The sequence below is a fragment of the Aotus nancymaae genome, unplaced genomic scaffold (assembly GCF_030222135.1).
Source record: "Aotus nancymaae isolate 86718 unplaced genomic scaffold, 86718_ANA_hifiasm-v0.15.2.pri h1tg000006l, whole genome shotgun sequence".
NCBI lineage: Eukaryota > Metazoa > Chordata > Mammalia > Primates > Aotidae > Aotus > Aotus nancymaae.
This window is the reverse complement of record NW_026988417.1, coordinates 64345612-64371961: the sequence shown is the minus strand read 5'-3', so window position 1 is coordinate 64371961 and position 26350 is coordinate 64345612. Positions and strand designations below refer to the sequence as shown.

Below are 26350 nucleotides of genomic sequence, written 5' to 3'. Positions count from 1 at the left end.
ATCTTGGAATGTATCCCTAGCAGATAAGGGAGGTACAGACACTCAGTTGTGGCAACTGAGAAGACAGAATCTACTATAACATAGAAGCTGTATACAGCCATGCTTACATTTTACACATTAGAAATTAACTCTCAAATAAATTTTACAAAAAGGCACAAACAAGTACAAAAAGAATGTACACATATATTGGAGATTTATTCTGATATAAATCTTGAAGATGACACAGAACTATCTTAGAAACATGACTGGCCTCATCAATAAAGCAAAAAAATCACTTTATTTCAAATAACTAGCCTCTCTTGGTTCAAGCGGATAATCACATAATAATAATATGGCTCTTGTGTAAATGCTGTTACAGTAAGTTTTAAGACATCAAAATAAAATCCTCTGGTTCCTAAAAGGTATTAGAGGGGGCCAGCTCAATTTATACATCCCATGACATAGTTCAAATTATAATAAGAGGTCATTAAATATAAGAAAAATATTGTTTTGCTTTTTCTTAAAGCCTAGACATTTTGTGTATACTTTCAATTAGCTTTCATTTTATTTTTACTAAATTCAAATAAATTTCCTTCAATTATAAAATTCTCTTATCATTATTATTATTATTTTTACTAATGCTGAAACACTCTGAACCTTTTATTCCTCAACTTTCTCTGGCTTAATTCCCAAGAATATATTTACTATTCCTATGTTAGCCTCTGTAGGAGTTAAGAACATCTCAAAAATGTATTTTATTAACTTCATAAGATTACTACTCGATGTCTTTTGAAAAAAAAATAAGCACAATTGGCAGGGCACAGTGGCTCATACCTGTAATCCCAGCACTTTGGGAGGCTGAGGCAGGTGGATCACAAGGTCAGGAGTTCGAAGTCAGTCTGACCAACATGGTGAAACCCCATCTCTACCAAAAATACAAAAATTAGCTGGGCGTGGTGGTATGTGCCTGTAATCCCAGCTACTCAGGAGGCTGAGGCAGAAGAATTGCTTGAACCCAAGAAACAGGTTGTAGTGAGCCAAAATAGTGCCACTGCACTCCAGCGGGGCAACAAAGTAAAACTCCATCTAAAAACTAAATAAATAAATCAAAACAAAAGATAAATAAGCACAATTAGACAAATTATTGAGTATACCCCTGAGAAAGGCAATTTAGCATAGTGGTTGTTAACTCAATAGACTCAAAAATTCTATAGCCGTATATTTGAGCCCAGGCTTTGCTATTTAATAGCTGTATGACCTAAGTAAGTTACTAATTGTCTCAGCTTAATCTATTAAATGAAATAATAATCATACCTACATCATAAGTTTATAAAGATAAAATAAAATCATGTAGAAAGGAGAGTGGCATGTCTATACAATTAGTGTTTGACAAATAAAAAATTATCATCATCATTATTGTAATGAAGATAATAAATCTATGCTTTGTATTAAAATAGGAAACAAGATTTAATAAAACTCCGTATTCAGAAATATAATAACAAGGACTGGGTATGGTGACGCATGCCTGTAATCCTAGCACTGTGGAAGGCTGAGGCAAAAGGATCACTTGAGGTCAGGAGTTCAAGACCGTCCTGCACAACATACTAAGACCCCCATCTCTACTAAAAAATGTTTTTAAATGAGCCAGGCATGGTGGTGTATGCCTGTAGTCCCAGCTACGCTGGAGGCTTAGGTGAGAGGATTGCTTGAGCCAGGGAGGTCAAGGCTGCAGTAAGCAGTAACTGTACCACTGTACTCCAGCCTTCCAGCCTGTGTGACTGAGAACCCACCTCAAAAAATTATAATAATAAAGTAAATAAAGTAACATGAAGGTTAAAGTTAGATTGAGATATCATTCTTTTATGATATTAGCTTGCTAACTAAATCCTAGAATGGACAGCACCAACACTCACCAACAACAAGGCTATTACCCTAATTCATAGTCTACAGAGAAATAGAAAGGCTACTTACTGTTAACTGCAACCCATTCATTTAGATCTTCCCCCTCAGGAAGCATGACAGCCATCCGGAGGTTGCCACTGCCAAGTGTGGCTTCTGCATGTTTTAAGAGTTCATACTGGTGAGAACCCTCTGGAATGTTCTTCTTTGGTTTAAAAGTTTTAGAAGAGCGACTACCACTATGAATAGAAAAGGAAAAAAAAGGCATTTTAATATTTAAGGCATGACCTTCAACAGAGTCATTCACCAAGCATTAGACCTAAACTGTATTGGCTTAAATCCCAGTAATATAATTGCTATAACTACTGTGCTCTCCACCCAAAACTCCTACAAACTTCTCTACTGTCTCTAGTTAACTCACAAAAAGAAAAAAATTTTAAGCTGTAACTAACGCCTCTTCTCAATAAATTAATGACTCAGGATTACAGATTGTAATCTAAAAAACAAAAAAAAAATACTTACATGATAAGTTTTAGTTATTTTATTCATTTCACTCCATTATAAGTTTCTCATTCTAATAAATTTGTTTCCTTCTTAAAAGAAATGTAAAGATACAATTTGATATCAATAAAACATAAAAATCCTACAGCAAGAAAAAAAAAGCTACATGTTCGGCTGGGCACGGTAGCTCACGCCTGTAATTCCAGCACTTTGGGAGGCAGAGGCAGGCGGATCACCTGAGGTCAGGAGTTTGAGATCAGCCTGCCCAACATGGCGAAATGCTGTCTCTACTAAAAATGCAAAAAAAATTAGCCAGGTGTGGTGGCGGGTGCCTGTAATCCCAGCTACGCAGGAGACTGAAGCAGGGGAATCACTTGAACCCAGGAGGCAGAGGTTGCAGTGAGCCAAGATTGTGCCACTGCACTGTAGCCTGGGCAACAGAGATTCTGTCTCAAAAAAAAAAAAAAAAGAAAGAAAGAAAGAAACAAGAAAAGCTACATGTATTTCTACCCAATTATAGGAAGTATCAGTAATCAATTTTAGTCTAGAACTGCTTAAGCAGTTAAGTAGCTAGACATTAGTATGGCTGGTTTGCTCAAATTTCTGAATATTTACGCACACAGACATACATATAGCATATGTGCATGTGTGTATACACACATATATATTGTTTAATGGATCAACTGAAACTAGGCTTCAAGATGGTGTAATAGTTGTTTTTTTTTTTTTTTTTTTTTTTTTTTTTGAGATGGAGTCTCACATTGTCGCCCAGGCTGTAGTGCAGTGGCACGATCTTGGCTCACTGCAATCTCCGCCCTTTGGGTTTAAACAATTCTCCTGCCTCAGCCTCCCGAGTAGCTGGGACTACAGCCGTGCGCCACCATGCTCAGCTATTTTTTTTTTTTTTTTGTATTTTTAGTAGCAACAGGGTTTCACCATGTTGGCCATGATGGTCTCTATCTCCTGACCTCGTGATCCATCCATTTTGGCCTCTTGAAGTGCTGGGATTATAGGTGTGAGCCACCGCACCAGGCCAGTTTTAATAGTTTTTTAAAAGAGCTGGGCACACCTCTAGTTCCAGCTACTCAAGAGGCTGAGGTGGGAGGATCCCTTAAGGTTGTAGGGCACTATGATCACCCCTGTGAATAGACACAGCACTCCAACTTGGGCAACAGAGCAAAACCCCAGTCTCTGCAAAAAAAAAAAAAGAAAAAGAAAAAGAAAAAAAAAAGGGAGGAGGGGAGATGAGTATGGTGGCTCAAATTGGTAATCCCAGTTACTCCGGAGGTCAGAGGCAGGAGGACTGCTTCAGGCCAGGAGTTTGAGACCAGCCTGGGCAACACAGTGAGATCCCCCATCTCTAAAAAAATGTTTAAAAATTAGCCAGGTATGGTGGTGCAGCCTGTAGTCCCAGCTACTAGGGAGGCTGAAGCCAGAGGATAGCTTGAGCTCAAGGAGTTCAAGACTGCAGTGAGCAATATTACACTCCAGTCTGGGCAACGGAATGAGGCCCGTGCCTTAAAAAAAAAAAAAAAAAAGAAGAAGAAGAAAGAGGAAGAAGTTGGGGGGGTGGTATTTTTAAATTAATGCTAGCAAATTTTTATCAAATTAGGAGTCACTCCTGTCCACTATTCTCCTTCTCTTCTTATGAAAAGGAACAGACTGGAAAAAAAGAGGCTGAGTAAGTGGGAACTTTAATGATACTAAATTCATATCATCAAGAACATCTAGGTATTTGAACATATGAATATGAAAGTGGAATTACAAAAAGAAGATATAAACAATGGTTACACTTTCCAAACTCTCCAAAACTTTTCACTCATTACCTCCTCTCAAGTTTACACCCTCTACCCCAATCCGTCCCTCTTTCCCTAAGATAAAGCAGTAGTTCTCAACCCCTGGCTGCATTATGATAATCATCTGAGGAGCTTTCAAAAAGTATTGAGGATCTTGAAATAAAATAACAATCTACCAGTCAACCCAAATATCCAATTCAAATAACAGGTATTTTTCATTCTAAAGTACTGACATATTCATTTAAATATAGGTCTCTTCACAGGTGTTTATAATTAAAATTAAACTGATGTTCCTCAACTCTAACACACCCTCTCCTAACTCTACTCAACAGTAAAAGGGTTGCTTTAAAACACTCATCACGGGGCTGGGCATGGTGGCCCACACCTTTAATCCAAGCACTTTGGGAGGCCAAAACAGGTGGATTGCTTGAGCCCAGGCCAGGCTGGGCAACATGGCAAAACTCTGTCTCTATCAAAAATACAAAAATTAACCAAGTGTGGTGGTGCATGCCCATAGTCCCAGCTATTCAGGAGGCTGAGGCAGGAAGATCACTTAAGCCTAGAAGTCAAGGCTACAGTGAACCAAGATCATGCCACTGCACCCTAGCCTGAGTGACAGAGCAAAACCCTCTCTAGAAAAAAAATAAAATAAAAAAATCAACCCGACACAGTGGCTCTTGCCTGTAATCCCAGCACTTCGGGAGGCCAAGGTGGGAGGCTCGCCTGAACTCAGGATTTGAAGACCAACCTGGGCAACACAGTAGGACTCCATCTCTTAAAAATATATTAAAAAAAAAATTCAACCAGAGAATCAGAAGCTAAAAGAAAAAAAATTAAAAATAAAAGCACTCATTAAATTATGTTACTTCTCTGCTTAGAACCACTCAGTGACTTTCAGTGCAAAAGTGTAAATCCAAAGGTCAAATATTAGATATAGTCAAGCTCTTAGACCCACTCTCAAGTGTGGAAATTCTTCAGTTTAATGAGACAATGTAATAAACACCAAATTTGCTCCCATCATCTCTAAAATATAATTATAAAAATATAAATGCTAGGTGTGGCAGAACATGCCTGTAATCCCAACTATGGGAAAGCTGTGGCAGAAAGATTGCTAGAGGGCAGGAGTTTGAGGCTAGCCTAGGCAACACAGTGAGACTCTGCCTCCAAAAAATAAAAATAAATTTTAAAAAATTATTTATATAAATATAAATGGTAATAATATAAATATATGTATGCCTACCAAGCTTGAAACTTACTTCACTTTCCTCCTTCTAACCCTTTATAACAATTTTGTATAAGACACATACTTCACCAGGTGCAGTGGCTCACACCTGCAATCCCAGCACTTTGAGAGGCCAAGGTGGGCGAATGACCTGAAGTCAGGAGTTCGAGAACAGTCTGGCCAACATGGGGAAACCCCGTCTCTACAAAAAATACAAAAATTAGCCAGGTGTGGTAGTGCACACCTATAATCCCAGCTCCTGCAGAGGCTGAGGCAGGACAATCACTTGAACCCAGGAGGCAGAGGTTACAGTGAGCTGGTATCATGCCACTGCACTCCAGCCTAGATGACAGAGAGAGACTCTGTCTCAAAAAAAAGACACATACTTCACAAACATATTTTACAAAAAGACATTTTGCTAATTTATGGGTGATTAATTAGGAAAATAGGTCCCCTATGACCAATGTGGTGCAAATCTTCAGACAAGGTGTTAAGTACACTCCCTTTAATTAGCACACGGCTCAGATGGCTGCAGCAACTGGAGATGTGACAAGCAGCTCTGAAAATGGCTGACAAGAGTATCTAAGAACCACAAGGATCTCAGCTGTGTCTGCACTCAGGTAAGTCAGAGCCTCACCTCCCCCAAAGTCATCTACTAATCAAACCACGCTGCCAGGACGTTTTAGGCTTCCAGTGTTTTCTTGATCAATGCTCCTCCCAAAACTTTATACTTCAGAAGAAAAAAAATCTGAGTTCAATTTTGTGAAGGTCAACTTTGACACACATCAGCTATGTTATCTCAGGCAAATTACCTAGTTTTCCAAAGCCTATTTTTTGTTTAGCAATGAAAACCTAACAAAAATAACAAACATGAACACTACCTGTATCGTAGGACAGTTGCAAAATGAGAGGATATATGTAACATTTAGTATTTTCATTATCCTTTGTTTTCTTGACCCACAATGACTCAAAGAAAGAAATAGTAGTGCAGTACTAAAACCCCAAATCCTACTCTATCCCTCAAGACTAAATGGGGGAAAAGATAATTAGTTCAGAAACAAACAACTGTCCTGTCATTTTAAAAGAGAATTTTTTTTTATTTCTGTTTTTTTGTTGTTGTTGTTGCTGTTTTTGGTCCTATTCCCTATGCTGACCTCAAGGTTCAGGCAATTTAAGAATAATCTTAGGGTTAGACTGGAAATCAGGAAAACAAGGTTCTACTCCCCATTTTGGAATTTTCCTTTTTTCTTTTTTCCTTTTTTCTTGAGACAGAGTCTTGCTCTGGCGCAATCTTGGCTCACTGAAACCTCCACTTCCCAGGTTCAAGTGATTCTCCTACCTTAGCCTCCCGAGAATCTAGCATTACAAGCATGTACCACGATGTCCAGCTAATTTTTGTATTTTCAGTAGAGATAGGGTTTCACCACATTGTTCAGGCTGGTCTCGAACTCCTGAACTCAACTGATCCGCCTGCCTCAGCCTCCCAAAGTTCTAGTATTACAGGCATGAGCCATAGTGCCCAGCCTGCAATTTTCTTCTTCTGTTACTTAAGAAACCACAAATTATCATCTGGGCTTCAATTTTTTTTTTATTTTGTTTTCTGAGAGTCTGGAAAATGACTTTTTACAAAAGTGTATAATTTAGAGATGAGATGTTTGTAAATGTTTTTAGTTCCCTGCAGACTCTTGACTCTCTTCTCTGTTCCTCATTTCCACATACATTTATACTTTCAAATGCTTGCAAATCCTGCATTTAATTTCCCTTCTATCTAACGCATCTGCTTTATTTCTGCAGAATACTCTAACCACTCAATACTTTTTAAAAATACTCTTTTTAAATTTTTTGTTAGGTTTTTTTCTTCAGCTGCTACTTGAATCTTCACCTGCCAGTATCCACCCTACCCGGGAATGGTGGTGGTCAATAATGCTACTCACTCCCAGGTCAAAAGACCAACTGACACAGACGAGTGCAGTAGCTCATGCCTGTAATCCCAGCACTTTGGGAGGCTGTGGATCACTTAAGGTCAGGAGTTCAAGACCAGCCTGGCCAACACAGTGAAACCTCATCTCTGCTAAAAACATAAAAATTAGCTGGGTGTGGTGGCAGGTGCCTGTAATCCCAGCTACTCAGGAGGCTGAGGCAAGAGAATCACTTGCTCCCAGGAGGAGGAGGTTGCAGTGAGCCGAGATCATACCACTTCACTCCAGCACGGGCAACAGGGCAAGACTCCATCTTGAAAAAAAGAAAGAAAGAAAGAAAGAAAAAAAAAGACCAACTGACAAATGACAGAGTCCTCAAATTCAAAAGCACAAACACTCAAGCATGTACATGGAGTCCTCACCAGAGAGTACAAGTTCTTGTAGCAACACTGTATGCCCAATGCATACACCTCACCTATTTTAAGATATACGAATGGAAATCTTCACAAAAATTTTCAAAAACATAAAGTATGTTGCCCTCTCACCCCACTACCTCAGAAGAAATTACAGTGTCTAGTATCTGGTATAAGCATTAGAAAGTTTTGTGCCTGTTTTTGTTTGCTTTTACACAATGGCAGCATACTGTAGTGTACTTAATGTTTTTCACTTACGTATCCACAAGACTGTTAATAAGATTCAAGAAGACCTAACTTATTCTTTCTAACGACTAAAATAGTATTTCCTTATGTAGATATATCTTAAAATACTCTGATCAGTCCTTTATTAATAAAAACATTTAGGTTGTTTCCTCCAGTCATCTGCTACCACAAACAGTATTACAGTAAGCATCCTTGTGTATACGCATATATAAAGGATAAATTCCTAGAAATGTTGTACTAAATAGTAACATTTTTAAATTTTATACAGTGCCTATTTTTTCCCCAAATATACTGCATACTTTTACAATCCCACTAACAATGTATGTATGGGAGCAGCTACAAGAAATGAGAGTCTTAATAGACAGGTATTAGAGATTGCTAATTTCTCTTGTACAGCTTACAAGATAGCACCATAACTATGGAGAATGTTGTGTTGTGTTTTTTTTGTTTGTTTGTTTTCTGAGACAGGGTCTTGCCCTGTTGCCCAGGCTGGAATTCAGGGGCATGATTAATGGCTCAAGTGATCCTCCCACCTAAGCCTCCTGAGTAGCTGTGACTACAGGTATATGCCACCACACCCAGCTAATTTTTGTATTTTTATTAGAGATGAGGTATCACTTTGTTGTCCAAGCTAGTCTTGAACTGCTAGGCTCAAGCAATCCTCCCACTTTGGCCTCCCAAAGTGCTGGGAATACAGGCTTGAGCCACCATGCTCGGCTACTATGAAAAGCTTTCTGACTAGAATGTGAATGATGTAATACATATTAGGAGTATTGTATTAATAATTCATAGCATTACCTCACTGCTTTCCAAATAAACGTACACAATATTCACATTTGTTTTCCCACTCTTACTCGTACCTGAAGGCATATCCATTTTTAGAGCAAGACAGGGTGGTTTGTCTAGTAAACAACTCAGTCCTAGAGATGGCTCTGAATACATTATCTCTTAGTCTTGCAATTTGATTTATCTTTTGCAAATTTCAACAACAACATTTATTTTCTCTTTGAGACTCTAAACCAGTGGCTCCAAATCTTTTTGGCACCAGGCACTGGTTTCACAGAAGACAATTTTTCCACAGGGGTTGCGGGGCTGCAGAGCTCAGGTAGTAATGCTTGCTTGCTGGCCACTCACCTCCTGCTGTGAGGCCCAGTTCATAACAGTTTTTGTTTTTGTTATATAATCCATATATATATATATATATATATATATATATATTTTTTTTTTTTTTTTTTTATTGCACTTTAGGTTCTGGGGTACATGTGCAGAACATGCAGGATTGTTGCATAGGTACCTACACGGCAATGTGGTTTGCAGCCTCCATCCCCCCGTCACCTGTATCTGGCATTTCTCCCCATGTTATCCCTCCCCAACCTCCCTACCCCACACTGTCCTTCCCCTATTTCTCCTGCAACAGATCCCAGTGTGTGATGCTCCCCTCCCTGTGTCCATGTGTTCTCATTGTTCAACATCCACCTATGAGTGAGAACGTGCAGTGTCTGATTTTCTGTTCTTGTGTCAGTTTGCTGAGAGTGATGGTTTCCAGATTTATCCATGTCCCTACAAAGGACACAAACTCATAGTTTTTTATGGTTCTATGGTGTATATGTGCTGGATTTTCCTTGTACAGTCTATCATCGATGGGCACTTGGGTTGGTTCCAGGTCTTTTCTATTGTAAACAGTGCCGCTATGAACATACATGTGCATGTGTCTTCATAATAGAATGATTTATAATTCTTTGGATATATACCCAGTAATGGGATTGCTGGGTCAAATGGAATATCTATTTCTAGGTCCTTGAGGAATCACCACACTGTCTTCCACAATGGTTGAACTAAATTACACCCCACCAACAGTGTAAAAGTGTTCCTATTTCTCCACGTCCTTTCCAGCATATGATCCCTATCTTTTTCCTGTACCAAATATCTATATATTGACACTGAAGAATGTCAATTTATTCCAAATTAAAAGCAAATTATTTGTGACACAAATGACTGTAAAATAAATTGTGTTACAAATCATGTATTTGTGTCAACAGCTCTATCCCTTCAAGGTTAAATAAGTTATTAGTCTAACCACAGCTAGTTAAATAGCAGAACCAGGATCTCGAAGAAGTTACTGAGTCTCAGCTTCCTTGTCTATAAAATGGAAATAATAATACCTATCTGACTACTAAACTTTATGGTAAGAACTTCACTACTATTAGTTCTCTTTGCTCTGCTACTAGGTACTAACCTGTCATTCACATCAGTAGCTCCTTCCATAGGTCTAAGTCCAACACTACAGATCAGGTATTTGATAAATACTTGTTAATTGATAGTTCCAGTCAACTTCAGTCTGAGAACTCCTACATCAGGATAATAATGATGATTAATATTAACTAACATTTACTGCAGGCTTTGTACTCAGAACTATTTTACATGCAATATATCTCATGTAACCCCCATAAGTTATGATATACATGCTATTATTTTTCTTTATTTTATGGATGATAAATCTAAGGCTTAAAGTACTTATATATTCAGCTCCAGATTATAAAAGTGGTAAATTAAGGAGCCAAAATTTAAATCCAGGATTTAAATCTCTAAAGACCTTTTTTTTTTTTTTGAGACAGAGTCTTGCTCTGTCACCCAGAATGGAGGGCAGTAGCGTGACCTTGGCTCACTACAACCTCTGACTGCCGGGTTCAAGTTATTCCTGCCTCAGCCTCCTAAGTAGCTGGGACTACAAGCACCCACCACCATGCCCGGCTAATTTTTGTATTTTTAGTAGAGATGGGGTTTCGCCATGTTCGCCAGGCGGGTCTTGAACTCCTGACAAAGGGGATCCACCTGCCTTGGCCTCCCAAAGTGCCGGCATTACAGGAATAAGCCACAGCACCTGGCCTAAGCCCATTCTTTTACCCACTACCCAACGTTCTACTCAATGCTTTACCTTTAGTTTCTACCCAATTATTTCTAACAATTTTCTCCCCTTTACACATTTTAATTAAGTCATTCATGAAACAACACAAGGCTAATTTATACCAAGACAGTTATTAATAGGAACTTTTTTTTACTTTTTTCTTATTTTTAAAACATTCTTTTTTTCTTACCCTTTTCTCCACCCCATTGTAATTTTATTTATGTATTTTTTTGGAGTCAGGGTCTCACTCTGTCACCTAGGCTGGAGTGTAGTGGCACAATCACAGCTCACTGCAGCCTAGACTTCCTGAGCTCAAATGATTTTTCTACCTTAGCCTTCCACCTCAGCCTCCCACGTAGTTGGGACCACAGGTGCACGCCACCATGTCCAGCTAAATTTTTTGTGGTTGTATTTTTTTGTAGAGACGAAGTCTCACTTTGTTGCCCTGGCTGGACTTGAACTCCTGGGCTCAAGTGATCCTCCCACCTCCACCTCCCAAAGTGCTGGGAACAGACACATCTTAAAACAATCTTCAAACTACCTAATTCCTCTCCTCATACCTTCTCTAATTTATACGACTACTTAGCACATACTCTTCCAGTAAGGAAAATTAAAATTCCACCCTACACCAATTTCCCCCAAATGTTGCCAAACACATCCACGCTTTCAGAAAGGCAGATATGCATCTGCAAAAAATGTTAGAAGCTGTTAAAATAGAATGTGTTCTAGAAATAATAAGACTAAAAGCTAAAGCTACAAGCTATGAGTATTGAAAAGATAGCCTTCCTTCAAGACAGACAGCAGTCTGAACAAACATATCTACTTACATTTCTGTCTATAATCCCTTTTAAATCACTATTATTAGTGGCAGGTGGTATTGCTATTATTGTTACTGTTAGGAGAGTAAGAAATCCTTAACACAGCTGGAAAAAAAGAAAGAATGCTATCCACAGTTCAGAAATTGAGGAATTCTGTTAAGATTAAAAAGTTGATGAGACACAGTGACTGAGAAGTGTGAGAAAACCTAGCTTAGAGACCCAACAGAAGTCTCTATGAAGGTAAGAGTGATTCTACTGTGCTCCAAACTCAGAAACTAGACTACAGGAGAGGACCCTGAGGGGATCTCCAGAAGACTATAGGGGAAACCAACCCGGAGTCTTTGCACAAGTGATTCCCAATACCCTTTTGGCTGGCCTTTTCCTGAGAAGCAGGCAAGCACAGCCTAAGCTAAAGCTCAGAGCATGGTGGACAGAGGGATTTTAACCACCTCCCCAGTAGGCAGAGGAACTTGGCAGACAAAAGAGAACCTACTGGCATACCTCTTTATAGTTGGCAGCAGTTCCTACTCCTTCTGGTCACCAGAGGCAAGCTCCCATAATCAGACTATTCAACAAGAAGCAAACCAATATCCTCAAACACTCACATTGAACAGACAATCCCAAATCACTAAACATTCCAGGAAAACCAACATCACAAAAGAACTACTCAATAATATATCTAATACTAAAGAAAACCAAGAAGAACACATTAAATATAATCAATATCTTTAGAAAAAACAGAGACACTATTATATTCAAAATTAGGCAATAATGAAAAGAAACAATTAGGGAAGGATGGAGAAGCTGAAGTTCTCCTTAAGCAAGTAGTGTCAAGTCAAGAGATATTACCCACAGTGAGGGATACTGAAAAATTAAGGAATTCTGGTAAGATTAAAAAGTTGACTTTTTAATATAATTGTGGAGATGGTTACTAAAAAACTGTAAACACTGTACTCTAAATGGTTGATTTGTAAGGTATGTGACTGGGTCTCAATAAAGGATGTTTTAAGACACAAAGAAAAATATAATTGAAGTTATAAAAGTGAACAGTGGACCATACAAGTAGAGTCAGCTGATACTGACAAAAGGGGAAAGGCAATTCAATGAGGAAAGGATGATCTTTTCAACAAGTGATAGAGAAACACTGGGACATCTGGAGGCAAAAACATAAATCTAGACACAGATCTTACACCTTTCACAAAAATTAACATAAACAGAATGGTAGGCCTAAAACTGTAACACAATACTATAAAACTTCTAGAAGAAAACACAGAAGAAAATCTGTATGACCTTGAATTTGGTGATGAGTTTCTAGATATAAAACCAAAAGCATCTTTAAAAAAAATATTGATAAATTAGTTTTATTGAAATTTAAAATTCTTCTCTGTGGCTGGGTGCAGTGGTACATGGCAGTAATCCCAGCACTTTGAGAGTCCAGGGTAGGCAGATCACTTGATCGCAGAAGTTCCAGAGCCAGCTTGGGCAATATGTCAAAACCCTATCTCTACAAAAAGTTATCTGGGTGTAGTGGCAAGCACCTGTTGCCCCAGCTACTTGAGAGGCTGAGGTGGGAGCCTGGAGGGGTCAAGGCTGCAGTGAGCCGAGATAGTGCCACTGCACTCCAGCCTGGGCAACAGAGTAATACCCTGTCTCAAAAATAAATAAAATAAATAAAATTCTGCTCTGTGAAAGACACTGTAAAGAAGGTCAAAAATCAAGCCACCGACTAGCAGAAAATCTTTGCAGACCACACACATAGTAAAGGACGTATCCAAAATATACAAAGAGCTGTTAAAATTCAACAACAAGAGCTTGAGTAAAATAGCAAGACTCCATCTCTGGGTGCAGGGTGGGAGGAACCTAGCCAACTAGCCAGGGATGTGATGTCTGTAGTCCTAGCTACTCAGGAGGCTGAGGTGGGAGAATCACTTGAGCCCAGGAGTTCAAGGCTGTGGTAAGCTGTGATTACACCACTGCACTCCAACCTGAGTGACAGAGTGTGACCTTGATTCTAAAAAGAAAAACAAAAATCAATAATAAGACAACTCAATGAAGAAAGTACCAAAAAAGATGAACAAAGCCCATCAAAGAAGATATACGATAGCAAATAAGCACATGAAAAGATGCTCACCATCATTTGTCATCAGGGAACTGCAAATTAAAATAATGAGATACCACTTAGTACACATCTATTAGAATGGTTACAATCCAAAAAACCGAAAATACCAAATGCTGATGAGGGCTCAAAGCAACATGAACTCCCATCCACTGCTGATAAGAATGCAAAAATGGTACAGCCACTTTAGAACATAGTTTGGCTGTCACAAAGTAGATCTTTTCATACAATCCAGCAACCACATTTGTAAGTATTTATCCAATTGATTTGAAAACCTATGTCCACACAAAAACCTACTTCCAGGGCCAGGTGCAGTGGCTCACGCCTGTAATTCCAGCTACTCGGGAGGCTGAGGCAGGAGAATCACTTGAATCCGGGAGGCGGAGGTTGCAATGAGCCAAGATTGCACCACTGCACTCCAGCCTGGGCAACAGAACGAGACTCCATCTCAAAAAAAAAAAAAAAAAAAAAAAAAAACCTGCTTACAGATGTTTACAGTGGCTTTACTCATAATCACCAAAATTGTAAGCAACTAAAATGACCTTCAATAGGTAAAAGGATAAACTGTGGAACATCCACATAATGAAATATTATGTTCAGTGATAAAAAGCTTGAGCCACCAAGCTAAAAGGAGACAAAGTCTTGGCCAGGCACAATGACTCAGGTCTGTAATCCCAGCACTTTGGGAGGCCCAGGTGGGCCATCACCTGAGGTCAGGAGTCCAAGACCAGACTGGCCAACATGGTGAAATCCCGTCTCTACTAAAATGCAAAACTTTGCTGAGCATGGTGGTACATGCCTGTAATCCCAACTACTCAGGAGGCTGAGGCACGGTAATCACTTGAACCTGGGAGGCAGAGGTTGCAGTGAGCCGAGACTGTGCCACTACACACTCTGGCCTGGGCAAAAGAGTGAGACTCAATCTCAAAAAAAAAAAAAAAGACAAAGTCTTAATTAAATATTGCTAAGTGAAAAAAAAAAAAAAACAGTCTGAAAAGGCTACATGCTGTAATTATTCCAAATATATGACATTCTAGCATAACCGTAGAGACAATAAAATGACTGGTGGTTGTCAAGGGTTCGGGGGAAGGGAGGAGTACATTCCCAATAGAACTAAAAACATATATCCACACAAAAACTTGATTTTAAGTATTCTCACCACAAATAAATCTAAGTAAGGTAATGCACATGCTAATTAGCTTGATGTAGTCATTCCTCCATGATGTATACATATTTCAAAACATCATGATGTACACTATGTATACACACACTATTTTTATTTATCAATTTAAAAACACAAATAAGTAATATAAAGGACAGAAAAAAAGATCATTCTAGTTGCCGTGCAGAGAATGGATTGGGTGGAAGGCAAAAGTGGAAGCGGGGAAACCAGTTAGCAAACTACTGCCAGGAAGAAAGAATGGTGGCTCAAACTACCAAAAATGAATAGAAAACAAATTCAGATATTTGTAGGTAGAACCAACAAAACTTAGTATTAGATTCTATCTGTGAAGAATGGATGTAAAAGAGAAATAAAGAATGACTTCTAGGTTTTTAGTCTCAACTAGGTAGAAAGTGGGCCATTTATTGAGATGCGTATAGGGAGACTGGAGTGAACATACTAACCTGAGATACCTATTAGACATCCAAATGGACATGTTAGATATGCAGCTGTCTATACAAATCCCAGGTATGAAGGGAATATCAGGCTGAAGGTAATGAATCTTTGGGTCCTCAATAGTTAGCACAGTGCCAAAAGATCCACTAACACATTATGAAAACAACAAGAATTTTATAAGCTATGATAAGTCCTACAGTGAAAAAAGCTTTATGGTTAATCCCAGAGTTTCCCAAACACCTTCAGTCGTGGAAAGTTTTCTTCCATATTTTAGCTTCCTGCTCTTTAACATATTAGGGAACACTGCACTAGTACATTCTGCTATACTGCTTCTCAGTTTAAATCATGTTCATAAAACTCAATTTTATAAAGTGTAACTAAGTGACTTCATACAAGAATTGGTGGAGGGTGGTAAATTAAGTATTTAATACTCCATAAACTCTTATAATCAAATCCTTAGAAAATAATATAACACTTGATATGGTCTGGATATTTGTCTCCTCCAAATCCCATGTTGAAATGTAATTACCAGTGCTGGAGGTGGGGCATGGTGGGAAATACTTGAATTATGGAGTTGCATCCCTCATGAATGGCTTAGCACCATGCCCTTAGTGGTAAGTGAGTTCTCGCTCTCAGTTCACATGAGATCTGGTTATTTAAAAGTGTGCGACATCTCCCCATTCTGTCTCTTCCACTCTCACCATGTGATGTGCAGGCTTCCTCTTCACTTTCTACCACGATTGTAAGTTTCCTGAGGCCCTCATCAGAAGCAGCTGCTAGCATCATGCTTCCTGTACAGCCTTAGAACCATGAGCCAATTAAACCTCTTTTATTTGTTTTGAGACAGTCTTGCTCTGTCACTCAGGATAGAGTGCAGTAGGGCACAGTCTCAGCTTACTGCAACCTCCATCTCCCAAGTTCAAGCGATTCTCGTGCCTCGGCCTCCCAAGTAGCTGGGACTACAGGCATGCACCACCATGCCCCGGTAATTTTTGCGTTTTTTGTAGAGATGGGGTTGGTGAGGCAGGTCTAACTCCTGGACTCAAGTGATCCCCCTGCTTGGGCCTCACAAAATGCTGGGATTACAGGTGTGGGCCACCCTGCCCGGCAAACCTCTTTTCTTTATAAATTACCCAGCATTGAGTATTACTTTACAGCAGCACAAGAATGGACTAACACAGCATTTCACAAGCAAAGCCCATTGGTGTGTACATCTGTGAAGTTATCTGAGGCATTAGCTCAGCTACAGATGAAGGCACTAAAGTATAATCACCAGTCTCGGAACATCTTCTGAGCTTCTGAGTTGTATAGAGGCCACATATTCCTTCGCCTAGAACAAAATCCATTATTCTAAACAGTAAATAGGTACTAAACACAGAGGAGATTTTAGGAAGTGCCTATAGTGGAATGACTGGGTGATATCTAAACAACAGCAGTAACTCTATTTACAGAATCCTATACAACCTGCTGGAAATGGAAGAAACCAAATCTTGCATATGTACAGCTTAGATAGAGCATCAACCTGGCAAATGAGCCAAATATTACCAGTGTTTCAACCAAAAAACATCAAGGGAGCTTAAGCATTACTTTTTAAATAGAATTCTTCCTAATGTTTCATGAAAAATTGTCCATTCTTTCTGGTGTCTCACTGTAGTTTAAAGCACCTATAACAACTCACATATAAATGTATGTCTTTGTTCTCTTCTGCAATAGCTCTTTAAGATGAAAGGCTGCATCCTCTTTTTTTTCTAACTCCGCTGTCAAATACAGTATCCGGGACATAGTAGAGAAAAGGACAAAAGATTTGGAATAAAGACCCAATTCTGGATCCTGCCTTTTCAGATTCTATGACTCACTTGTCATAATACTCCTGCAAAACTGGTGATATCATCCCCAATTTTTTAGTTGTAAGCTTAGGGAAGTTGTGTAATTTGTCTGATATTTTACAGCCAGTTTCAGACCTGTCTTTCTAACTTCCTGGCTAAGAATAAAAATCGAGGATGGTATCACCAACTTTGTAGGACTGTTATGATAAATGAGTAAATACATTTGAAGCACCCTAGTTTTGAGATAGGAGTCACAGAGCAAATGTTCAATATAATGTGAAAGAAAAATAGAATCTTGGAACCCCAAACTCACTATGCTTAAGAGAAAGTTGGCTAGGCACGGTGGCTCAAGGCCAGGTGTGGTGACTTATGCCTATAATCCCAGCACTATGGGAGGCAGGTGGATCACCTGAGGTCAGGAGTTTGGGTCTATCCTGGCCAACATGGTGAAACCCCGTCTCTACTAAAAAAAAAAATTAGTCAGGTATGATGGTGCATGCCTGTAATCCCAGCTACTGGGGAGGCTGAGGTAGGAGAATTGCTTGAGGCTGCGAGGCAGAGGTTGCAGTGAGCTGAGATCACGCCATTGCACTTCCAGCCTGGGCAACAGGTAAAACTCTATCTCTTTAAAAAAAAAAAAGAAGAAGAAGAGAAGAAGAAGAAAAGAAAAGAAAGTTAAGCTTGGGAACAGAGTCATGCAAAAACTGCCTTCGTTTTGTTCCTGAACAGATAGCTGTAATTTCAAATGCTTACATTATCTTATGTAAAATCTAGCTTTACTTAGCACTAGACAATGCATAATTGACTTTTTCCTCTATTCTCTTCTTTCAACTTGTGAAATGCTGATTCACTGAGTGCTAATCAGAGCCTCACAAGAATGTAACCACATGCCTCACTGCCTACCCTCCCTCCTTTTTTTTTCCCTTTCCCTTCTCTTTGCTCTTTCCCCTTTAAATAATGACGTTCCAAAACCCTCTTTGGAGAAAGCACAGGTCACAGATCCTACTGTGACTGGTGTTTCTTTTTCCTAGGCCCATCCTCAACCTTGGCAAAATAAACCTCTAACTGATTGAGATCTGCCTCAGTCAGTTTTTGGTTTATAGGAAGAACTAGCATTGTGTAAATGTTCAATAAACAAATGACTATATATATGTACATTTACATGCACTTATATGTGTATAAATAAAATATCCTTTTTGACTTTATCCCCTTTCCATACTTCTACTAATCCATGAAGGATCAACTTAAAATAAGACTTCCTCCTGCTTATTTGTTTCTTTTTCTCTCTCCCTCTCTTTCACTAGATTGTGAGTTACTCAGGGATGTGAGTCTTGTCTTAAATATCTTTGCATTCCCAATACCTAACATAGAAGCTGAAACATAACAGAATATATAATAAATGTTTATTATTTCAAATAATTATATTGAAGGGGAAGAAAAATCACATTCTTATTGAGAGGAGCCGTTGTTACCAATATTAAAGAAAAAGATCAATCTGTCATCTTTATTTTACGCACTATGGTAAATCTAAAGGACTCCAACTGTGCAAGAGAAGTAACAGATTAAGGAATATTTCCTAGTCCTAACACCAAAATTTCACTCTCAATATTAGGCCCCTTTACAGTCCTGCCCTACTTAAACTTTGGCAAAAAAAACAAAAAACAAAGAAAAACCAGCTTAGTCAAAGCATTTGCCTACACACATGAAGCAGTAACACAACAGGCATTCAATGCAATCAGTGACACAGAAGTTTTATAGTCTAAATGCTTTGAAATTAAAACTCATAATAAACAAGACAGCCTGATAGAAGAAGAAGAAAAAAAAGCACCACAAAGTTAAAATCAGGTAGTACCTACTTCTCCTTATCCGATACAATTTTAACTGCACTTTGTTTTTTAACCCAATAATGTCTAGTCATCCCTAGATAATCAGTGCAGGGGTCATTTTCCTCAGGAAGCTTCCCTGATACCCTAAGATGGGTTAATGATATCTTCTCTGTGTTCAGATAAGATACTATCATTGTCTATTTTACATAGCACTATGAGTTTTTCAAAGGTAAGAAATGTTTCTAAGTCATCACTGAATCTCCAGAATCTATCACAAGGCCTAGGTCAGAAAAGAGCTTCAATGTTTGTTGAGCTAACTGACAAAGAATTCCAGGCCAAAAATTTAAAAGTATGGCAAATACTTTTGACATTTGCCAAAATTTGTATCTTCAGCTTATACAAATAGGCCTAATCATGATAGGTTCAAGCAGCATTGTACATGGTATTCATGCAGAATAATATACATCTTATATTTTAACTAACATTTCAGTAGCACAACTGAACAAACAGAATCCAAGCACAAAATTACAGTACAAGACTATAGAATTTAATTTACCATGACAGTTTAAATTTCAGAGCCTTGGAAGGAGCCCTAACAATGTGTTCCCATGGTCACATGTTATCACAAAATTTGCAAACACAATCCAACTACAATTGGTTAAGACTTCTGTTTCCGACTCCCTCTCCATCATACTTCCTCCTTGGGTAATCTGATATTCTGGGCATTGAACTAAGGGGAAGTTGGGTTGGGTATATATTTAGGTTTCATAGGATATATGTATAGTGCAATCACATTCATGTATGACTTGATAATTGCTAGTCTGGGTACAGGAATGGCATCCAGGAATATTCTTACCACCCAATGCACTGCCTTATCTGGTATCCTTAACACTAAGGCAGAGGACCAGGGACATCTAGATCTGAGCTCCATGGCACAGAAGTATGTAAAAACACTGTACTTCATATAAAACTTACCAGGGGTGAGACAGTTTGGATATTTGCCCCCAGTCAAATCTCATGTTAAATTGTAATCCCCAATGCTGGAGGTGGGTCCTGGTAGGAGTTGTTTGGATCATGGGGGTGGATCCCTCAGGGCTTGGTGCTGTCTGTGTGACAGTGAGTGAGTTCTCGTGAGATCTGGTCATTTAAAACTCTGTGGCATCTCATTCCCTACTCTTCCCCTCTTTCCCTCTTCTCTACCCCCCTCCTTCATACTGTCTTGCTCCTACTTTTGCCATGTGATGTGCCTGCTCTCTTTTGCCTTCTGCCATGATTGTGAGTTTCCTGGATACCACAATGCTTCCTGTACAACCTGCATAATCTAAGCCAATTAAACTTCTTTTCTTATAAATTACCCAGTCTCAGGTATTTCCTTACAGCAGTGCAAGAACAGCCTAACACAAGCAGTTCCCCCAAATTTGAAAACAATCTTAAAATATTACATGACACTACCAATAAAACAAGTTGTGAATCTCAAACTTTTCTAAGCTATCAATAATAAACACAATTTTATCAGTCATCCTGGAGAAAAAAGTACACTGCTGACATATGAAGAAGTGGTCAAAAAGTATGCAGTCAAAACCATCTAAATAAAAAAGTATTAGAGGCCGGACACAGTGGCTCATGCCTGTAATCCCAGCACTTTGGGAGGCCAAGGCGGGAGGATCATCTGAGGTCAGGAGTTTGAGACGAGCCTGGCCAGCATGGCAAAACCCCGTCTTTATTAAAAATACAAAAATTAGCCGGGCCCATGGTGGCACACGCCTGTAATCCCAGCTACTCAGGAGGCTGGGGCAGGAGAATAGCTTGAACCTGGAAGGTGGAGATTGCAATGAGCCAAGATCATGCCTGGGTGACAGAGCAAGACTCCATCTCAAAAAAAAAAGTACTAGAGATATCTAGCAGTTGACATAAATATATTATTTTTCTATATTTAATGATGTTCATTAACTTTGTCAGGATTATTAAAATTGTAATCTGTGATTTTTTTCATTCTAAATATTCATTTTGACACCAAATTTTGTATTTATATATTTTTTTCATTTTCTCTAACAGGGCCTCCAAAAATCTAGATTAGTTTCTACCCACTTGAAGGCTTACTAATGCTAATCACAGAGGGAAAAGTGGAAGTTATGGCTTGATATAACTGATTCTCTCAATTATCAATACATAAACCTGTTTAGGTACATGTACAGTCTTCAATGGCTATATTTACCAAACTATAAGAAATGTGTGTTAACTTCTGTCTCTTCTATTACCATGTACAATTTAAAAGCAGGTCCCATATGTCTTATTCATTTATGTATTTTTTCAGAAGTTACTTTCTAATGCAATAAATGAACAATAATTGTTTTTTTTTTTTAAGTTACTACACCTTGAACTATTATCTTTAGAAAAGTTTATCAAAGTTCTTTCAGTATTTTATGTCAGATGTTTATTCAACATTGTGGGGTAAGTGGAAAACAATGATTAACTATAAGAAATGATGTAAGCTCATCTCTTCAAGGATCCAGGTGTTGAGATACTGGATGTCATCCCAGTTCTTTGCTCACCTCAAAGATCATCACAGTTAACACAGCTGTGCTGTTCAATGGAGCAAAACTAAAAACAAGTGCAAAAAGCAGGAACTAGTAAACTGCTTGTTTCTCTTCCATAAAAGCTGAACCACCCCATTTAGCTAATGGAATCTCTAGAACTATCTGAAGTGGGAGTGTATGCTTATATAATATTATGTCAAAAAAAAATCAGAAATTTCCCTATGGTTTTGTTTTTAAAAGGTAAAGTACTTTCTAGGGTGATGGAAATGTTCTGAGTTTTAAAAGTAGTGTGGGTTACAAAGAGCATACATTTGTTTAACTATACGTTTAAGATCTGAGCATTTCATGTTTTGTAAGTCACATCTTAATAAAATAAAAATAACTTAGCAATTAACTCCCTGAACCTACTGAGGTATATCTCTGAGCTACATAAAATGGAAACGCCTCCCACAATGCTCTTAAACATTTACATAAAAATTTTTTCTTTACTGACTTCTTTGCCTCCAGTTCTTTGTTTTGAGTCTTTCATATTCTGACAATATGGACAGTCTCTCTAGAGACAAAAAAACACAAGGTTTTGCATACAGGAATTCAGGAAGGGGCTAAAACCTGTTCATAAACCCAGATACAGAAATCCTGCCCTAGTCTGTATCTTTTCTTTGAGGCTATCATAAAAACATCAGTTTCTCTTGAAATGCTCTATGAGCTTCACATTTAATTTCTAATCCTATACATGTATCTTTTAGATAAAACACACATACATTCAGGATAAGTACAAGATTTTTATTCAATGAAAAACTACAATTTAGGTTTATTCTTTTTCTATTAGTGACACTAACAGAAAGCTTTAATGATATTAATAAAATAATTTATATTAAAGTTCAAAACCACAGTATTTATGAGAAATTCCATGCATTAAATTCATTCTTAAAAAAATTAAGAACCCCATACTGATGCTTATGAAAACTGATAAAGTGTCCTAGGAAATAACTTTACTTATTAAATGGCAATTCCACTTTAATTACATAGAAGATATTGGTAATATGTTCACGAAAGTTGTAAACCATTTTCTCCTATAAATTTAATTTCAAGTGTAGCTGATTTGAGTGTTTGCTTCTTAGGATTTTTTGTTTTCAATAAAATAAAAACCATTCCTGATCTGGAGATCAATTTTAACCAATGTTTAATTAAGGTAAAAAAGACTGAAGATTTAAATGAGATTTGCTAAAGCATACTTCTGATGCATAACCTGAATAATCTGATATATTAGCCAAGACTGATAACAAATAATAATTAAATTATAAAACTTACTAAAGCCTTTTACAACTATTAAAACATTCTAACCAAGAGGTTTAAGAAATTTAGAAACAAAATTCTTATACAGGGTTAACATCAAATCATCTATTCTTCTGACAGATATTTAAGTATCTCAGTCCAGTTTCACTATAATGACAAAATTAAAATACCAAGTTTGTGATCTCAGCAATTCGCTTTAAAGGATTAAATTAGCATTTGAATGTTCAAATGCTAATTTTTATCTGAAAAGAAAGATACCAAAGTTTCTCTGAAAAGAAAAATGTCACAAGGATGGAAGAGAAGGGAAAGAGGGAAGAAATTTCTTAAGCTGCAGCAGATGAAAGTGATAAAGAGGTAAGTAGAAATTAAAGTGTAGTACTGAGAACACATTTCATATCTAAAAGGGCATCTGGAATTTCAAATTAACCTGTTAAGAAACAGCCACTACTACTGTGTCTATATGGCACAGAAAAGAAAAATGAAAGAAACAGCCAAAGTAGTCAACAGAGATTTGATAACCAGATAAAAATGAAGAGAAAATTAGACAATGTATATGTAGCAAGAGATGTCTATTTCTGCAGTTATAGTAAGACAAAATACTATAGTTAAATTTGGTTAATCAGATCCTAAATTCAAAGCTGAGATATAGTAAAAGATCAATTAATATGTAATGCCCTAACATTATTTTTATTATTAACTTGAAAACAAAAATGAAAGAAAAATTGTTCACCCATTTAGAATCAGATTTTACAGACATTTAACTGATAACAATGTTGATACAATGGACAGAGATTCATCTTTAATCCTCTAGGATAGCTAATACTGGTAAGACACCATCATGTTAAGCACTGTGGGAAGCTACGAAAACTCGTAACAGATAATCCTTGCAGTTCAAATTTGGTGGCTTGTTTTGTTTTCTGACATGGGGGTCTCACTCTGTTCTCGCCCAAGCTGAATTGCAGTGGTGCGATCTCGGCTCATTGCAACCTCCACCTCCCAGTGATATGGAAGCAGGGCAGGAAAGTGCTGGGTAAGATAGAGGAGGGTTGGTTCCTGGAGAGGGCTCCATCCCTGGGCCTGTGCCCATGAACTTAGGTGAGGACAGGCACTCCTGCCTTTGTGCCCAAATGTTGCATTTCTCAAGACCACCCTGGCCTGCCACGGCTCCATCCTGTGACAATAAAAATCCCCAAGACCCTAGCAGGCAGAGACACAAGCGGCTGGATGTGGAAAGGAACACATCTGCGGAAGAAGACACAAGTGGCTGGACATCGAGAGGAAATCTAGGGGAGCACACTGGCAGAAGAGCAAATCGATAGACCCCGGCACACCGGCAGGCCACGGACCAGCGGAAAGATGAGGAGTTTGGCCAGGGCAGTCGGAGGAGAGACTGGGCCTCAGAGTGGCCTGACTGTAGGGGAAAACCATCTCCCTCTGGCTTCCCCATCTGCTGAGAGCTACTTCCATTCAATAAAACCTTGTATTCATTCTCCAAGTCAATGTGTGATCCAATTCTTCTGAACACCAAGGCAAGAACCCCAGGATACACAAAACTCTCTGTCCTTGCTATAAGGCAGGTGATATCTCACTGAGCTGATGGCTAAACTAAAAAAGCACCCTGTAACACACGACCTGAGGCTTCAGCTGTGAACATTCACCCCTAGACACTGAAGTGGGATCAGAGCACCACAACCTGCCTGTCTGCAGGCTCCCCATAAAGATTTGAGCAGACGGGCACCAAAGAGGTGAGCCACACCCCCATCACACACCCTTCAAGGGAACCTTTCCCATTTCACCAGCTTCAAGAGATCCTGCCGCCTCAGCCTCTCAAGTAACTGCGATTACAGGCGTAATGCCTAGATAATTTTGAATTTTTAGTAGAAATGGGGTTTTGCCATGTTGGCCAGGCTGGTCTCGAACTCCTGACCTCAAGTGATCCACCCACCTCAGTTTCCCAAAGTGCAAGGATTATAGGCATGAGCCACTGTGCCTGGCCCCTTGCAGTTCAAATTTGGATTCATCTGTTTTCTTGCAAAAATGAGAGTTGCTGAACAAAGTTGGAAAAAGGAAATATCTAATTCTTCAAAAAAGGATTTTAATAGTATCTACTTATACACTGCAGTGATTCAACACAATAACACAGTTTTCTTTCACTTAGACACAACACAATTGTGAATGCTTAACAGAACATAACAATAAAATGGATTAGTACTTACAAGAAAACTACTAAAGATGTTGGGCAGAAAATATACACTAGCCTCCACTTCCTACTTAAAGTGATAATAAACTGATTTTTTTTAAAAATCATAATCTCATAGAAATTAAAAGAGAAAAAAACAAAATTTTAGAAATTATAGAGGAGATGAATAACTGATTTAATGTGCCTAAGAAAACCCAATCCTAGGCCAGGCATGGTGGTTCACACCTATAATCTCAGCACTTTGGGAGGCTGAGGTGGGCAGATCACCTGAGGTCAGGAGTTCGAGACTACCCTGGCCAACATGGTAAAACCCTGTCTCTACTAAAAATACAAAAATTAGCCAGGCGTGGTGGCAGGCACCTGTAATCCCAGCTACTCAGGAGGCTGAGGAAGGAGGATCGCTTGAAGCCAAGAGGTAGAGGCTGTGGTGAGCCAAGACCACATCATTTCACTCCTGCCTGGGCAACAGGAGTGAAACTCCATCTCAAAAAAATAATTCTAAAATTAAAACCTATCCAATTTACATCATAGATCCCACAAAAGTTTCAGGAATTAGTGGCACCTCTAGATGTAGAATATTCTGGAAGTGCAAATAAAAATAGAACAGAATTTTCACCACTCTGTTTAATAAGCAGTTATACCTGTAGACACCCTAAACAATCTACACAGCGGGCTTCTGCACCACCCAACTCTGAGGGAAAACTAAATGCTGAAGGTTTATTCTATGGAGAAGGCAAAACAGAAGGTCTCTGGCTTGAGACACACAGGTGTAGTTGAAGGCAAATTTACTATACTTAATACATGGAGATAAAGTGAATCTGAAAAATCAGTGTTGAGGTCCCTAACCAGAAACTCAAAAAACTTGTAGCCAGGATAATAACCTCCAAAGACCAGAAAAGCATGCATGCATTCATTCATTCATTCATTCATTCATTTAGGCAAATCTGATCACACCACATATAACGACCTGAAAAGATAATCATACCAGGTGTTCTTCAAGGAAATAACCTAGTTATATCACCCTTCAGCAAAACCCACAGTTGATAAGCCCTCCATACTCATGCACACAGAAATACAATTAGCTTTTCAGTTACTCTACTTATAAATAAAAGAAGAAAGTAAAAGAGTTGCCAGACACTTGAAGGAAGCCTCTAACATGAAAGAGGACACCAAAATCGAAAAGAGTAACTTGGAGGACAAACTAAATGTTCAAAAAAGCCCCAAAAACTAACA

At 38.5% G+C, this 26350-nt stretch overlaps 1 protein-coding gene across 3 annotated transcripts in view; it reads right to left on the bottom strand.

Moving 5' to 3' along the window:
• The window catches only part of MOB1B (MOB kinase activator 1B), a 78090-nt gene that overhangs the window by 25997 nt on the left and 25743 nt on the right, over positions 1–26350 (bottom strand). Inside the window, exons 2-3 of one of the 3 annotated variants that reach the window (XM_064367754.1) lie at positions 5483–5599; positions 1951–2117 (exon numbers count right to left, since the gene is read on the bottom strand). In XM_064367754.1, the coding sequence (XP_064223824.1) occupies positions 1951–2117; positions 5483–5599 (284 nt within the window). Of the gene's footprint in view, positions 1–1950; positions 2118–5482; positions 5600–10211; positions 12199–26350 lie in introns of those variants that run through there. The other 2 variants (XM_064367756.1, XM_012464431.2) reach the window with 2 other exon arrangements.